Consider the following 16566-nt stretch of genomic DNA (forward strand, 5'->3'; position numbering starts at 1 on the left):
ATCGTGCATGAGGAAACCCTCTCTCTATAACCTGGAAAACGACATGACCGATCATTTGCCTTGCTCGATGTTGTTAGCCTATGGCGTTTGGCATGCTGTAGCGCGCGGCGAGGGGTGCACGCTTGTCGTTTATACAGGAGCGCATAACGAGATTAGGACGTGATACGAACATCGCGAGCACTGGTGCCGCTCAGACACTTGAGGCGAGAGAAAGAGCGAAACAGAGCCGGATGTATAGGATAGTACGCATGATGCTGACCGAACGTCAGCTTGCGAGGCAATCGCTCATGAGAGGCTTGCAATAGGACGATTCCACGAGCAACCACGCGGACAAACACATTCCCACCGGGAGTTGAACGCCTCGATCCACGTCGAGAAAATGTCTCGCACCTCCGTAACTTCCAGCGGTATTGCTTCGATCGGGCTGTGGACGGAATCGTTTAGTACTCAGTATGGGCATCGTGCTGGAAAGCTGAAGACTGACGATGCAAAACACCATTGGCTAGGATAGATGGCATTGGATTCTCGCGTGGACCAAGGCACCGGTATGGTGCTGTTCAGCAATCCAGCAAAACTAGAGCGCCACATATGTATTCACTGGGAACGATATTCTGTGCCCAGTGGTGGTAGATAACGATGGTCCATGATTTGATGTTGTTGTGAAATCCCCAATTGTACACAAGTTTCCGTAGAATGGCACCAGGAGCGTAGGCGCTGTGGCAACCACGGTTCCCGTAGGTCCTCGCGACAGCAGTGCGGTACAGCTACGAACTGACAGGTATAACCCGAACAGCGCTGGTTCCGGAGTCCTAGTGCCAGAACGTCAGCAGCAGCGGTTGTAGAAGTCGTATGGGCGGTGGTCGGTATTGCAACCTGGCTTTCACCGACTGCTAGGCCCAAAAGCACTGCTCTTCGGGAGGGTCAGCGTTCGCACGGAAACTGCTCAGGGCGTGGTCGTACTCTTGGTACCAAAGACGCCAGCGCTGTTGTTTCCAAAAGCATTGAGCAGCGAACCAAGAGCTCCGATCCACGTGCCAAGGCTTCATGGGGCCGTTGAAGTGGAGTACTCGCGTCTGACGACTCCGAAATCGACGCTGGCAGGTGGTATTGAACGCAACAGGCAGCTCTGTGAAGGTGTCTTTGAAGAAGTAGTTGAGAAGTGGCTGGTCACCATAGGGGAAGGGGTAGCCGCGCGTATACGCCGAGCGCCATTCTTCGTAAAGCAAGCAGTTTCGCAGCGCCTGATACGTATGCAGACCTGGATGGATGACCATGACTCCACTGTTGAAAAGACCGCATCCACTTTTGACCGCGGCAAGTTCTTCATAGCGGAAGAGTTCATGTAACGCCCCGAGCACGATGGTGTCCGCATCGAGGTAGATGAGTTTCTCAAAGTCGACCAACTCCCAGATATTCAGTTTGTCGAATGTGGAGCGTTCCCACTGATCGTGCGCATCCGTGAACCTGGATGCAGCGTGCGACGCAGTTCCATGCCGCACTGCGCGGCGGGAAAAGGGTCTTTTCAGCTCGCGGTTGGAGAGATCTCTGGAGCTGAGAAATCCCTGCCACTCGAGATCGCTCAGAAAACTCGAACAGGAGCGGACATCCCAGCCAGCTCTCGAAAGGACCTCGCGATGCCATTTATCCACCGCGGTGGACACCACCAAACATATCATTGGAATGCCGGCATGGTACTGTTGCAGGGTAGAAGCAAGCACCACCGCTGGCAACACGTATGTTCCGGAAGAACAAACGGTGACAAAAGCACAGGGAGCGCGGCCGTTGGGGCGAGCTTGCACACGCGGCGCGCGCAGAAAAGGCCGTGGCTTCTCCATTGGGGTCGCAGGAGACACCTCTGATTCATTGTCTGCACGATCGCGCCGTAGCGGGCGGCTTGCACTCACTTGATCAAACGCATTTCGCATAACGTGCTCTGTTTGCCGAGTTGCTAACAGCGCTCGATACTGCGTTTTATCGTGAGGGAAATCGCTGCCAGTTTTTAAAGGTGTCCCATCTGGAGTTATAAGGGAATCGGAGCCCAATGGAGACGTCTCCTCATATAGTTTTGGCGCTAAACGGGCAATCGATCCGCTCAGGGCTGGATTCATTTTCTCGTTCAGATAGCGCATGCCGAGACCATGACCCAAAATTGCAAGAAACAGACGCCGCTCCAGTCCGTGTTGAACATCAGGCGCACGCTGCTGCGCGCGTTTTCGGGCAGAGCGCACTGCCTGCCTCCAGCCGAACCAGACCAAGACGCCGATACCAGCCCCAATTGTGGTCGTATCCGAGTAGTGAAGAACGTTCCGCACTCGTTCAAGAGAGCTGCGCGCACACGAAGAAAAACTCTTCAACCGTGATTCCGACGGTGGCGCTGCACTCTCGTCGCTGTACGGTTCAGGAACAGCGGCCCGACGAGCGTCGCGCGCACCACTGCTCTGTTTACCTACAGCAGTTTGAGATTCGAACGCCCTGTTTATCTCAGCAGGATCGTCATAATACTCGATAAGGACATCATTTTCAACCACAGCGTCTGCACGCTGCTTTTCTCCCCACATACGGTATGCCGACCAGACGCACTGGATATGCTCCGTATTTCCCAAGGCCAGAGCAGAGCGCTGCAGCGTAGCGCCGGAGATGTAGCCGAGTTCCGTTTCGGAGGGCGCTGCGCAGGCCTGCGCGCTCGGGCGGATCCCGAACGCGCGATTTGAATGGCTTTCGCGCCATCGCTGCGTGCGCCTGTGCGGCGATTTCCGGATCCAGGGGGCAGCGGGAGGGGCGTTTCGCCCGCAGGCCTGCGCGCTCGGGCGGATCCCGAACGCGCGATTTGAATGGCTTTCGCGCCATCGCTGCGTGCGCCTGTGCGGCGATTTCCGGATCCAGGGGGCAGCGGGAGGGGCGTTTCGCCCGCAGGCCTGCGCGCCCGGCATCTTTCGCGCCATTGCCGGATGTGTGCCTCGTTTACGGATGGTATGTCGGATCGATGCATCCAAACAAAACCATCGGAAGCGCGAGCGGTGCCATGGATTAGGCGAAAACTAGCTTTGTGCTCTACATTCGCCTTTGCACCTGCATACTCCTAGTTTAATGATGGTGTCGAATCGATGGATTCTCCAGGATTCCATCGGATGTGAGAGCATTGCTGGCAATCAGGGGAAAGACTAGTGCTCGACTGGAAACGCAACCACATGGCCGTATGCACGATCGCTCGCGGGAGCGTGCACGCATGCAGAGCGTTCGCGTGGTGTTGCCTGCGCTCGCGCTCAGCTTGAACGGCGACTTGAGGCGCTTGGAGACGCTTTGGGAGGAGTGAAAATTCGGACAAAGCTGTACCAGTGGTCCACTTGGCATTCGTATGATATGTAGTTGCTCCTGCGGTATTCGTCACAGCGTTATATGCTTGGTCTCATCGGAGGAATGCATGGTTTGTAATATGAATTCGAAATGACTTTTACTCGCTTTATGGTTTCAATTTGTGTTTTTGTGTTATGCGGGCATGGTTGCGGTGCTGGGCGCCCCGCAGATCACCGTCCTACCTCCGAGTCATATGACACTGGGCCACCGCACTGATTGCCGGGCGTCAGCTTTGCGATATTTTCTGAGTTTTTTGCTGGGTGTACAGCCTTGGGATGAAGCATGAAGCAGTAAAGGGCTATCCGTTCATGCGTAGTTTTAGGACTTTCGGTCGTCATTTCGGAGTGGCACGATTGACACATTGGTGCTGGAATTCGCAACAACATCGGCATCAAGATGATTCGCGACGCCCTCGAACAAGGGTTCCATTCATTACCGATATCATGATCTAGCTCATACGTACAAGCACCGAATATTGTTCTGTCCTGTGTGTAGTATGCGCACATGAAGCATTCTTCAATTTTTCGATCTTTTTTGTTTCATGGGAACTCGGAGACGCGGCTACTCGCTCCGCTGGGTTGATGAGGGGAAAACTCGAGAGCGTCGCTTAACGACTGCTTTAGGAGGTGATGCCTAAAGCTCAATGAATTTCGCAAATCAATGTATCGATTCCGTTCGAAAGGCATAGCCACCTCTCCTCTTGGCAATCGGCTACATGGAATTCTGCTGCTGCTGCAACAGCAGCAAGATAGTTCTCAGGCGATATGTTTCCAGGTGCTCGCGCCTCTTCTGTCTGCATGGAAAAGAGTCTCGGACACGGAATTTACTCATCGCAGTGACCGCTTCGAGTGGACAGTGCTACGCTGCTTTTGCACCGTACGAGCGCATACAGAACGACCTTTCTCGACTCGAGTTCCAGCCTGGATATTCCGTCCGGTACTTGTTTCTGCATGAATAGCATCGGGTGCCACAAATCCTCTATCGAATGGAACAGCATGCGCATGCGTGTGCAATGGAGATACTAGTCGCTAAGCGGACCACCCAGAGGCAGCCCGTGAACCTGGGGTACGGCACAGGGCTTGGAAGGGGGCCAGCGCTTCGCCGGGTGCCTTCTATTCCCTCCAACGCCATGTACCGAGCGATGCAGCAAGGCGTCATACGCCACCGGAATGCCCCCAAGGTAAAATATATGGTGGATACGTGTAAAAGCGCTGAACAAAGTCCAGTGTCGCCGCTGCGAGGGAGACACCCAGTTCGTATGAAAAGAAAATGGAAATGAGAAGCGAAGCCTTTACTGCAGCCTTGCGCCTGTGCATGAAGTTTGTCGACAACAGCCGGGACCACCAAAATCGGGAAGCGAACGCCACCGTTAACATCCCTCCACTGCTGACAGCGGAGCTGGGGTTCCAGAAGAGCTGGTCTTTTTTAAAGCCGGATATGAGTGAGCAAAAAGGAAGCGACCACCGAGAATCCAGCAAAGGCTTGCGTTGAAGACTATAGAAAGAGACCGAAACTTTAGAGTTTAGCCTTAATTGGCAAACTGGACCCCTTCTTCTAGATGCTGACTGGCATGCACCACCCATCTCATCTAAAAATCGCTACACACTGTCAGGCGGCTCCCCGTATTGCCTATCACTAAAACTCACAGGTTTCGGCGACGCGCTCAGTGCGTGCCATATGCCGAACAGCAAATCCGTCTGATTCGAGACCTGTTGTGCGGGCGCCCTGAGAAAGGCCATTTCGCACAGACAGCCAATGGTCCGACTGCGCGTGCTCCCTCGACACCCTGCTTTGAGACTGGCCGTAAGGCGCCGCATCCCGTGGACGACTCTTACATTATTGACAGTGTTTTTACACATTCCGCTCGATGCACCAGTTGGAATATGAAAATGCCTCGCATTGGCAGTAGAATTCATATCATGGATATGCGGCATGCGTCAGTTCGGAAAGCTGGATGAGCGGGACGGCCGGTCACCGAAAGAAGAGCGCAACCTCAGAGCTGATCGACGCAGTCCCGAGCGAGCCAGTACGTGAGTTTGTGCTATCTTCGGCCGGCTGACCGGTTCCCAACTGCGTCAACTATCTCTGTTCGGCAGTCGGCAGCTACCTCCATGTAGTTCAGCGAATGACGCTTCTCGCGGACGCGCACTGGGCTGCAAGGATCGACTCGAGCTCAAAACCGGTTCTAGCACGCTGAATACAAGCTCGGTTCCGTGCAGCATTTTGCGCTTATCAATCAAGAGCCCGTCCAGCACAATGGTAACGGTGCGGTAGTCCATTCGCACTCAATAAAGTGTCCATGAAACGCAACTCGGACAAAAACAAACAACCTGCGGCTGTTCACGGGCACACTGCCTACGCCAGCATATTCGTCACTGTCATCGCACTCTTTTCCGCGCGCGCAGCTACCAAACCTAGCCCTGAATCGTCGATGAAATTGAACCGTTGTTGCGGCATCCGCCACGTTTGTAGCCGTTTCAGAAGAAAGCTCATAATATCGCCCAGGCAGTCATGAAACGAAGCGCCGTGGTTATGACGTCGCATCGATGATACCTACTTCAGCTCCCCGAGCGCACATATGGTATTGGCGTCTGCAAAACCAACCATCAATCATCGTCCGAATCCAAGTTCCACAGTCCGCAACCAAATTCTCCTTCGCAAATAGCAACCTTTTTCCAAACGAGCCCACGGAATCCTGACGCAAACTTGCTCGCTCGCGCGTCGAGCGGTATGCGGAAGCAGCGCGCCCCGGCGAAGGCACGCATCGTCAATGGACACGTGTCCACGCGCCTCCTGTACACGCACCCGCGCATGGCGCTGTCGTCGGCATCGCCTTGGACGCATCTCGGGGACAGCATCTCGATTGCATGTTGGCGTGTACGCGGAAGTTGCCGTTGGACCTATGTCTCATCTGCAGATTGAGATCGACGAATCCCTCCGTTTCCCGGCAGCGACCTTGAAAAAGATCATACGTCGGAAACTGGACAAGCTGCTGTCTGATGAGCTGGTCCCGCGGGAAGACGGCGCCTCCGAGGCTCGACGCGTCCAGCTGGACAAGGACGCGCAGTTGGCCTTCTCCGCCGCAGCCACCGTTTTCGTGTCGTACATTACCGCAATTTCGACTGCAGTTGGGGCAGAGCGAAAACGCACCACGTTGAACATGGATGACGTTATAGAAGCGCTTCGGAGGACCGAGTTTGAGGACTTCGCGGTCGAAGTAGAGCAGTTCGTTCAAAACTGGCGCATGCTGAACGAGCGGCGCAAGGCGCAGGCACGGCAAGCGCGGGTTGAGCGCAAGCGGAAAGAGCCTGAAAACAGCGACGTCGAGAACGACGACGGCGCATACGCTTCCGACATGCCACAGGAAGACACCGAAGATCCCGAAGAGGACGATCTGATAGAGGGTACCTGACTCACGGAAGACGACTGCAGGCTCCGGGAGGCTTATCGCGCCGGTCAAGCACCTTGTCAGATGTCGAGGCTCAACGCTGGTGCGTATGGGCGAACTCAAATACGTGTCCACCGGATCAAGGGCACGATGTAAGCTCCAATGATCATGAGACGCAATGAATTAGTCAAGTCCTACATAATCGGTTCCCCTGAGGCGCAAAGAGACAGCAGCTTGGGCAGGACTGTGAATTGGTCGCTGTCCTGCGAGCCTAGTGAAAGAACGGTGTTGCTTCGTGGTCGTTTCGTGGACCCTGACAACCGAGACAAACCGCTCTGTCAATTCTTTCTCCGGAATTGTGTTCCGCCCCCCAGATGTGTGTACTGAATTGCTTTTTCACAATTTATACCATGCGCATTCGAAGTATGTTTATTTGAGGAAACAGAAATCTAAGTGAAAGGCATGGACATGCAAGTCGGCAATCCTGGATGACAGTCAATGCCGGCTGCCGGAAACAATCCTCCTCTTGTCGACCATCGAGCGCAGAGGCGCAAGTGACGACGAAGACGAAGAGGGCGAATAGGCGAAAAACAGTGCCTCCCGACGGGACGATAACGAGACTTTTGTCGCACAGAGGGTACGGGTCTGAGAAATCCTTGCAAAGGTGCGTTCAACCGGTGTCAATGTACGCAAGGAGTTCGTGAGCCCAGACCTCAACGCCGCCGTCAATATCACACAATGTGTAGCACTGGAGACTAGACCCGCGGAGCCGACGCGAGCGAACTTTGCAGGGCATCCTCTCCCGCTCGATGTGTACAAGCAGAAACTAAAACCGATAGCAGTCGGACGGTCGAAAAGGGATGGGAGGCGTCTTCCAATGGTTTTCCATTTACCCTACACGGTCGTGGGACATTTTTTGTTTCACGAACATTTATGTATATTGGGGAATAATTGCATCAGAGAGGTGATTGTTGCTTGCTTCCGCTTGTGGTGATCCACGCCGACATCTCCACACCATCGAAGAACGATGTGCATCCGTCCGCAAATGACGCATCCCGCACATGCCTCCTGCTCCTACGATGACTGTCTATACGTTGACGATGCGAACCAAGCCAAAGACAAGTTTAAACAGAAAAACCTCGCTTTCGTCGCGCGATGTCGTTGATATGCAGCGCCGGTCGGGATCACTCCTGTTCACGGGTACGCACCGTGCGTTATTCATCATCGGGATCTTTGGAGTCATCGAGACTCCAGCGCAACGATTCCACTTCGTGTTTCAGGCGAAGAGTCGACTCTCTGATTTTGGTGGCAAGAAGCTCGCCCTCCTCAATCTCGTCATCGGTGAGGCTGCGTTTTGCCCGCCAGTCCATCGTTCGGACTAGAACATGGGCACCGGAGGTCGCTTCCGGAAAAGGACACGGCAAAAGCACTGTCGACACGTAGCCGGTATAACGTGCGTCATTTCGTAGCTCGAGGAGAATATTTTTCCGCTCCTCGTCGATTGTGACGCGCTCCTCAACGAGGCGACCATCTGAAAAGTACAGACGTCGATCGTGCTGTTGTCGAAACCTAGCAACACCTGTGGGATCCTCAGCAACTGAAAGAGGTACAATTTCAGCCCGCTCAAGTCCGGGCATAAACTGTTCGTCACTCTGGAGCTTGTCAAGCAGTAAACCCCAGAGCACATCCAGGTCTGCGTGAATAAGTGCGGCGTACGTTGCTGTCGGCATACAAACGGCGACAAGGCAAACCGAAGACAGCTATCCACCACTTTTGCGATTCGTCTCCAAAAGCGGTACCAACGAGCGCTACGTGTCACTAACGAACGACTTTCCGTTGAGTAGTCACCAATAATGCAACCAGTTTCCCCGAGTCAAGCGAACAAGCGCTGCGTCCCGTTTCCAGAAGCGTACAACCCCTGTATGGACCCGCGCGGTAGTTGTCTGAAAAAAGGCCTCTTCAGCCGCGTGACGCCGCTCGAACAGAGTCTTATCAGTGAGCTACCAACCAAAGCAAAGATTCTCTTAAATAGCAACCTTGCTGATCCACGTCGCAAAATCACGTACCAGATAGCAGTATCTGCTGTAGTACCACAAACTCCGCTGCCTAGACGCCGTCGTGTGCAGCGCAATGACCAGCGCAGACGCGGATCGAAAATTCCGGTGCATCGCGTGACGGCCTCCGCAGTCGCATCGCCTTCTTGAGCGCCGTATTCCCTTTCTATCTGGGAGATGATCTGTCTCAGGGGTGGTAGAAGAGACCAGATACCCTCGGGTACGCGTACATGACCAGGATTAACCGAATAAACAGAAGATGTTCCCGTTCCACGCCTCCAGAACAAGACTTTCCTCCAGAACAACATCTCCTTCGTGCGTGTGTACGATACGTATGCTGCATAGCCGCGTGCCGCACGAGTCAGGACGACTCTGAGACCACAGCAAACGAATGAAAGACTGTTTTGGGTAGCATGCTGGATGCCCGGCTCACGACTGACGCCACGACATTCGTATCATGCCGCGTCCACTGCTTGTGCGATACGCAAGTACAAGCGTGCGGTTCCATGCACATGCAGCAGAGCTGCGGTTCGGCGCACGTAGGTGCATCCTGTGCCTCGCCATCCCTGAAAGAGACAACCGGGTACGGCACCTTGTCTATCGACGGTTGTAACGTGCTCCCGCTGGTTGCGGCGACGCTCAGGGCTTTGCGCGAACTCCTGGCGATCCATGCGCTCTGTGGGCGTACACCTATGCGCTGCTGCTGTCGTGAATGCTGTCGTCAGTACCGTCGTTATCTTCGATGCCGTTTCCGACGCCCACACAATGATCCGGAGCGATGCGAAACGGCATCTCGTCTCGAAGCTAGCGATACCATTCGACGCTCGCGCATTCACTCGAAAACATGGAACAACCACTCGACTGGACGATGAAACCTACGCAGAAACAATGAAATAAAGACATACACCATGAAAGATGCGCATATACACTGGACGAGACTGTCGTGCCGCACGCGCGCCCCCCCGCCGCCAGCACTGGAACCCGCACGAGCAGTGTTGTTCCTCGTATCAGACATACACCATGAAAGATGCGCATATACACTGGACGAGACTGTCGTGCCGCACGCGCGCCCCCCCGCCGCCAGCACTGGAACCCGCCCGAGCAGTGTTGTTCCTCGTATCGCTGGCGACCTGTGCGAATCTCGACGCGTCCAGAGCCGAGTTCGAAGCGTTCATGATCCGTAGGGCGCTTTTGTGCTAGGCAATTCTCTGCGATAACTTGGTGTCTATTTCTTGTTTTAGGACCTATGAGTAATACGAATGAAAAGGTAGGCCAGAAAGGTGAGCACAACGCCAAGCTGCATAAACGAGCTGTGAAACATGCAAGTGCGGTGGTACGGGTGCCTTGTGCTTGCCGCGGTGTGCTGGCGCTCGTGCTGGTGCTGCTCTTGTTTTGCATTGCGTTCTTTGTGACTATCCACGCCTGGTACGCTGTTCCGAGAGCTTTATCAGCGAGTGCGTCCGATTCACTTTTTTCGGGGGAACGAGCACGCGAGCATCTGGTGCAGCTTGCTGGGCCTGCGGTCGTCGGCAGTCGGCGGGCTGAGGCGAATGCAGCCTTCATTGAACGAAAACTCAGTGCAATGATTCGTTCTGGAGGATGCAGCACTACTTGTGAGCGCCTGAATGCAGCTGACGACTTGACAAAAACGTTGGGATTGCGAGCATTGGTCGAACGTCAGTGGGGAAACGGCTCGTTCGAGATGGACTTTTCGCAGCTCGGCGAACAGAGCATCACCAACGCGTACACCAACATTTCCAACATAATCCTGCGTTTGGAACCACTGGTAGCTACAAATGATACAGCAACGTCAGCATCCGCCTTTGTCTGTCCGAAGTCGATTGTAGTGAACTCGCACTACGACACCGCACCGGGGTCGCCGGGGGCCTCAGACGCCCTGGCACCCATTGCCGTTATGCTGGAACTGGTGCGCCTTATCCTCTATACGAATAGGCAGTATTATGTGGCGCACGGCACACCGTGGCTACGTGCCCCACTGGTCTTTCTTTTCAATGGTGCCGAGGAGGCGATCCTGCTTGGTTCGCATGCGTTTGTGAGCGGTCATCCGACGATCAATTCGACGGCAATGTTGCTGAACCTGGAGTCGGCTGGTGCCGGTATTGGTCCGGAACTGCTCTTCCGTTACGATACGCGCTCCCCGTGGCTGATGAAACTCTACGCAGACGCAGTGCCTCATCCACACACGGGATCCTACGTTCAGGACATCTTTGAACGCAACCTGATTCCAGCGGAGACGGACTATCGAATGTTCAGCGAGACCGCAGGTGTTACTGGAGTGGATCTGGCCTTCCACTTGCACGGGTACACTTACCACACGCGTTACGATATGCCGTCTCGCGTGGACGTTGGCTCGATCCAGCATATGGGCGATAACGTTTGGGCGCTCCTGCGGATGGCCGCACACGAGCGCGCCGAAAGTGTTTGCAGCGAGGTGTCGGTCCCGCGACACCCGGAAGACGGAGCCCGCAAAGACCCCGAACCGTTGGCGTTTTTCGATATCCTCAGCGCGAAGGTTTTCTATTTCAACCATCGAAAAGCGTACCGAGTTTACATGGCGATGGCGGGGATCCTTGTACTCCTGATCTGGCAACCATCGCGATGCTTCACAAGGCGGAATAGACGCGCCGGTGCTACCGCAGAGCCTGCGCTGGACGACGCGACACCATCCCAGTTTCGTGCAGTGCTGGCTGTGCTCTTGGGTGCTGCCACCGGGTTTTTAACTGCGCTGGCGCTCGCTAGCATAATGTCCTTCCTTCTCCCGGGGCCGAAACCGCCGATGATTTGGTACGGGCGCCACATGCTCGTGTTGCCGTGCCTGTACGGAGCACCTGCAGTTGCCATCGCGCTTGTCGTCGCTGGTCGACTCCTGGATCCCAAGCATGCTGCCCATCACATAGCGATGCCGGAGAATCCGATTCCTCGGTTCGAGCGCATCGAACGCGCTGTAGCCGTGTACTTTATGGCACTGGCGCTGTTGCTAGGCTTCTGGATCGAACTCACCATGGTGTACTTGTGGGCATTCCAAGCGAGTGTGCACATTCTCGGTTCAATCATCGCTTGGCCGTGGCGACATACCAGTCGACCGATGGTTTACGTGTTCCTGCGATTTTTCTGCTTCGCAGTTGCGACGCAACTTATCCACCTGCCGCCGGTGCTGATGACCCTGGAAACCTTTGCCCCGCTCATGGGTATGGCCGGCTCCGGTGCTCGCGTGGAATTCGCTGTGGCTGCATTGACGGCCTATCTCGCAATTCACTGGGGATACATGCTCTGGCTTCCGCTCCTGAGCATACGCAAGGCATGGATGCGAGGCGCTCTTCGCCTTGCGCTGGCAGTATTTCTGGTCGGGGGTGTTGCGCTCCTGGTGCCGCACTGGCTCGGTGCGGTGCCTTATTCGCCGCAAGCACCGAAGCGTCTCGTCGTTCAGCACATGTGCGCGCAGCAGCCACTACAGGTGCACGTCGAGCAGCGCGCCCGTGCCTCGGCTCCAGCACAGATGGCTTCAGCTCCGCAGGTGTGCTTGGTCGGTATCGCTGGTCTGGATCCGTATCCGTTGGAGCGCGTGCTCCCGAAAGCGCGCTTCCAACACTGTGAACCAAACCGCTTTACCTGGGGGTACCGGAGTAAGCGCTCGATCTTCGCGAATGTGGCACCTCTAGAGAAGCTTGTCCACCATGCCGGTATCCAGTGTCCGGAAGATTCGTTTGGCGCTGGTGTGCTCGAGTCAGTCGCGATGCCGCGTTTACTGGTCAAAGAGGACGCGTTGGTGGAGTGCGTACCACCAGCGCATCTTCCGCGCGCTGAAGCAGCCGATAACGCGACGCTGGTGTGTCGAGCGCTCACCCTGGAAATCCGGGCACTGCGGGCTCACTGGAGTGCACTGGTCTTCGATGCCGCAGTGCGCCAGTGGAGCCTCACTGCCGACGCCCCGAACCAGGGCCAGACTCGTCGACACTTTATTCGACACGTCGCGGGACACGGCACACCGCATATATGGAACATGTCGCTGATTGTCGAGCGAAACAACACGGAGCCTGCCGTCGTTTTCGATGTGATGGCAACGCGTTATGGAGAGAACCGCAGCGAACTGAGTCCAAGCCTCTGGTCTAACGCGTTGCCCGATTGGACTGCACCGGTCTACATGACCTCAAAGTTTGCAACGTATGTTGTTTGAGCAGGTGCTTTGTCAAGCAGTGCTGTGCACGACGAACGTGTCGAAGGCGTTACCCACTTGGTGCAAGTCCGTGCGCTGCTCTGAGGCAGGGACGACGTCCTTCTTGCTTGCGCTCACGCCACCCCAGCAGCAAACACCTCTGAGCGCGTACCACGGCTTTGCCGCAGGATGCATCCGCACCGGCGCTCGTCTGGATATGTTGTGAGCAGCGGCAGCATAAGTTTTACACACCAACGATGCGGATATGAGATCTGGTGCAGGACGCTGCTCGCTTGATTCATACCAGGACCTGGATCCTCCGGGCGCAGCACTTGGCCTCGGGCAGGTGTCAGTCTGAGTCCTGCTCGCAAAAACGCATCTGCATATCCGTGCCCAACATCCATACGCGACTAAAGCGTTATCTCAGTTTCTCTCTTATGTACCGGAAAGTTTCCTGAATGACGGCGAGCAATGTCGAAAACGGGCGACAAGACGCGTCCGGGTACTGGTCTCGTTCAGCTTGTGTCGCGAGGTCAAGGCGATGGAACTCGTTTCGGAGAGTCTCTCGGACTGAAGCTCCACAAGGGAGGCGCGTTGCGAGGTCACTGTGTGCAGAGGCAGGACTCGAATGCGTTTGGATGCGCGCTCTTGCTCCATTTCGATTCGTCGGTGTCGCAAACGCGCACAAGCGAGTCGCAGCTGGCGTCTAGTCTCTCGCTCTTGCTGAGCGTAGGCTGCGGACCATGAGACCGCACCTGACGGAAGACCCAGTGTCGCGGAGGCAGCGATGGCGTTCGGTGAACTCGAGGGGACGCCCTCGACACGCGCGCGCGAGAAATAGAGTTGTTTCCAACGTTGCTCCAGAGCCAAGTTCAAGCTAAGACGCATCGAGGCTGAAAGCTGCGCGGCGCCGCGAGCAGTGACCAACGTCCACGCCTCCTTCTGGTCATCGACGGCATCGTCTAGGTCGGAGTCCACCCAATCGGATCCTGTCAGTACAACAACTCCAAAGCTTGCTTGGACGGTGCGTTCGCTTGTGCTGTGTTCAAGCGAGTCGTAGAGTGGCAGCCCGTTGCAGCGAGCAAGTCGCCGCAGGTCACGTGGCCGGGCGCCCTGCAGAATAGTAGCCAACTGCCCGTCGAAGAGCTCGGCACCGTGCAGCTCCGCCAGACAAGAACAGTTCCGTGCCAAAGCGTCCGTGCATAGTTGCGCCAACGTCGGTGGCGCTGGCATCGCCACAGCGACGCCCCTCAGACGCCCTGGCAAACTCGTTTCAAACCTAGAGCCTGTACGTCTTCACCAGGCCGTATGTGTGGAGAGCGTTGCGTGGGTCATGCTGCCACCACTCGGCACGCGGGATCGGCGGTTGGCATCGGAAATGGCGGCGTTGTGCGCGTCCATCGCTGAGGCGCTGCGTTCTGGAGTTGTGTGGAGGCTCATGATGGGCGCTGCGTTCTGGAGTTGTGTGGAGGCTCATGATGGGCGCTGCGTTCTGGAGTTGTGTGGAGGCTCATGATGGGCGCTGCGTTCTGGAGTTGTGTGGAGGCTCATGATGGGCGCTGCGTTCTGGAGTTGTGTGGAGGCTCATGATGAGCGCTGCGTTCTGGAGTTGTGTGGAGGCTCATGATGGGCGCTGCGTTCTGGAGTTCTGTGGAGGCTCATGATGGGCGCTGCGTTCTGGAGTTGTGTGGAGGCTCATGATGGGCGCTGCGTTCTGGAGTTGTGTGGAGGCTCATGATGGGCGCTGCGTTCTGGAGTTGTGTGGAGGCTCATGATGAGCGCTGCGTTCTGGAGTTGTGTGGAGGCTCATGATGGGCGCTGCGTTCTGGAGTTGTGTGGAGGCTCATGATGAGCGCTGCGTTCTGGAGTTGTGTGGAGGCTCATGATGAGCGCTGCGTTCTGGAGTTGTGTGGAGGCTCATGATGAGCGCTGCGAGTCTGCTGCGAATCCCTACCTGCTTTTGCACCTGTCTCGGATTGAAATGGATCACAGAGCTGCTCATTCTGTTCCTGCGCTGAGGCTTCTTTCCGAACTGGTTCTAGACATAGAGAACCTCGACATTCGAAGTGCAGCAACACGAGCATTCGGATCGATACCTAGTTCTAGGATGCGGGGGCGTCTTTTCCGAGTGATATATTCGAAGAATACTTGCGGATGGAATTCGTTGCGTTGCTGGAGTCAAAATGATTCGCGGAGTGTCATCGAAGATGCGTTCGTAAAATATCCGATATCATTAAGCAATGGATATGTACGAGCCTCCAGTGTGCGCCTGTGCTGATGTGCAGCATCCCCGTACCGTACACTCTTCAAGATCCCTGTCTGGGTATCTCATGGAGAATCGCGGGCGCTGTGATTCCGGTCGATTGATGGACAATGATAGATACTCGACGTCGCCTGCGCACGACTGCCTCACAAGATCTTATCGCAAGTTCAGTGCAACGCTCGCGTCCAATAGCCGATTCCGTTCGAAAAGCAAATCCTCCTGTCTCGATCGCGATCGACGAAGCGGGACGCTGCACCGAGGTGACGCCCCCGACGGGATACGTCCCGAGACGATCCCGTCTCTCCAGGCTGCATAGACAAGTATCTTGGACCGGGACTCGAGTCATCGGAGGTACCGCTGCCGGTGGATCGAGCGTCACTGCTCGGCACAAGCGAGGAGCGTAGACGGATCAACGTATCGCGACTTGACCTGTTGCCAGGGCTCCTCTTTCGGTGCTCGGTTCGTCACGTACAACATCGCGTTCCACGAATCATCGATCGAAAGGGAGTGCGTTCGCTCGCACGTGTATCGGTCGGATTACGTGCCGCTGGGATCGCAAAGAACAAGCACGTGATCACAGTGTACGGCAATGCCGGCGGTTACGGACGAGGGCATCGACGGTATCCTTGGGTACTCGTCGAGGGCATGCAGCGCTCGATGATGCAAGTATTCGTGCGCCACTGGGCGGCTCTCGGAGGAGGAGTAGGGAGCGTGCTGGGCACCAGACGGCACCAGACCACAGCCAGGTATCGACGATGCCAGGAGCACAGCGAGGCTCTATACGAAGAAGATGAAAATAGCAAGCGAGGCTTCGGTCGGAGCTTTCGCCTGTCTTTGGAATACGTTGAAAGCAGCGTGAAGCAATGAGGTAAGGACTTGAACGGTAGGGACAATATCCGTCCACTCCTGATTATTGATCTGGAGGCAAAGGAGAGACCAGCGTATTGAAAGCGGGGTAGCCGACAGGCGAAAAGGAGGAATTCGCAGGAAAAGCGCTCAGAGGCTTGTGTGCGCAGCAATGGGGGAAGCGACCCAAACTTTCGTACGTATGACCGACTTGCTGACAAGACCTGTTCCCCTTTATTCTGCGATGGTTGTCAGAGCAGTGATAATTGAAACCTGCCGAAACCCTTCCGGATTGTTACCTACGAAAAGCTCTACTCACGCTCCCATAGATCGTTCGTCTGTAAAGCATCCGCAATAGCCGGTGCTCATGGGCGTTCCCAAGGAATATAGGCACAGCGCGAGGCACGCAGATAACGATACTGGTCCCAGGCTTGCCGCTGGATATAACTGCACGTCTTCGTTCCTGTGCTGGTGACGTCGTTTATCC

At 55.6% G+C, this 16566-nt stretch overlaps 6 protein-coding genes and 1 non-coding gene across 7 annotated transcripts, besides 1 other annotated feature; 3 read left to right on the forward strand and 4 right to left on the reverse strand.

Annotated features, from left to right (window-relative positions):
- Window positions 1–890: 890 nt before the first annotated feature.
- On the reverse strand, window positions 891–2942 carry CYME_CMR358C (hypothetical protein, conserved; the record flags this gene model as incomplete). Its single annotated transcript, XM_005538534.1, has 1 exon — window positions 891–2942. The coding sequence occupies one exon, from the start codon at window positions 2940–2942 to the stop codon at window positions 891–893; it is 2052 nt and encodes a 683-aa protein (XP_005538591.1).
- Window positions 2943–4952: 2010 nt separating this feature from the next.
- On the reverse strand, window positions 4953–5288 carry CYME_CMR359C (hypothetical protein; the record flags this gene model as incomplete). Its single annotated transcript, XM_005538535.1, has 1 exon — window positions 4953–5288. One exon carries the CDS (start codon window positions 5286–5288, stop codon window positions 4953–4955), a length of 336 nt encoding a protein of 111 aa, XP_005538592.1.
- Window positions 5289–6256: 968 nt separating this feature from the next.
- CYME_CMR360C (probable DNA polymerase epsilon, subunit C) lies at window positions 6257–6766 on the forward strand (the record flags this gene model as incomplete). Its single annotated transcript, XM_005538536.1, has 1 exon — window positions 6257–6766. The coding sequence occupies one exon, from the start codon at window positions 6257–6259 to the stop codon at window positions 6764–6766; it is 510 nt and encodes a 169-aa protein (XP_005538593.1).
- Window positions 6767–7956: 1190 nt separating this feature from the next.
- CYME_CMR361C (hypothetical protein) lies at window positions 7957–8472 on the reverse strand (the record flags this gene model as incomplete). Its single annotated transcript, XM_005538537.1, has 1 exon — window positions 7957–8472. The coding sequence occupies one exon, from the start codon at window positions 8470–8472 to the stop codon at window positions 7957–7959; it is 516 nt and encodes a 171-aa protein (XP_005538594.1).
- Window positions 8473–10042: 1570 nt separating this feature from the next.
- CYME_CMR362C (hypothetical protein, conserved) lies at window positions 10043–12991 on the forward strand (the record flags this gene model as incomplete). Its single annotated transcript, XM_005538538.1, has 1 exon — window positions 10043–12991. One exon carries the CDS (start codon window positions 10043–10045, stop codon window positions 12989–12991), a length of 2949 nt encoding a protein of 982 aa, XP_005538595.1.
- Window positions 12992–13405: 414 nt separating this feature from the next.
- Window positions 13406–14203, reverse strand: CYME_CMR363C (hypothetical protein; the record flags this gene model as incomplete). Its single annotated transcript, XM_005538539.1, has 1 exon — window positions 13406–14203. The coding sequence occupies one exon, from the start codon at window positions 14201–14203 to the stop codon at window positions 13406–13408; it is 798 nt and encodes a 265-aa protein (XP_005538596.1).
- A 731-nt stretch (window positions 14204–14934) lies between these two features.
- On the forward strand, window positions 14935–16434 carry CYME_CMR364T. Its single transcript, XR_002461632.1, has one exon. It is a non-coding gene; the product is annotated as a hypothetical transcript (transcript).
- Window positions 16273–16566: part of a sequence feature (possible transcribed region) that runs on past the window's edge.

The sequence above is a fragment of the Cyanidioschyzon merolae genome, chromosome 18 (assembly GCF_000091205.1).
Source record: "Cyanidioschyzon merolae strain 10D DNA, chromosome 18, complete genome".
In the NCBI taxonomy this organism is placed as follows: domain Eukaryota; phylum Rhodophyta; class Bangiophyceae; order Cyanidiales; family Cyanidiaceae; genus Cyanidioschyzon; species Cyanidioschyzon merolae.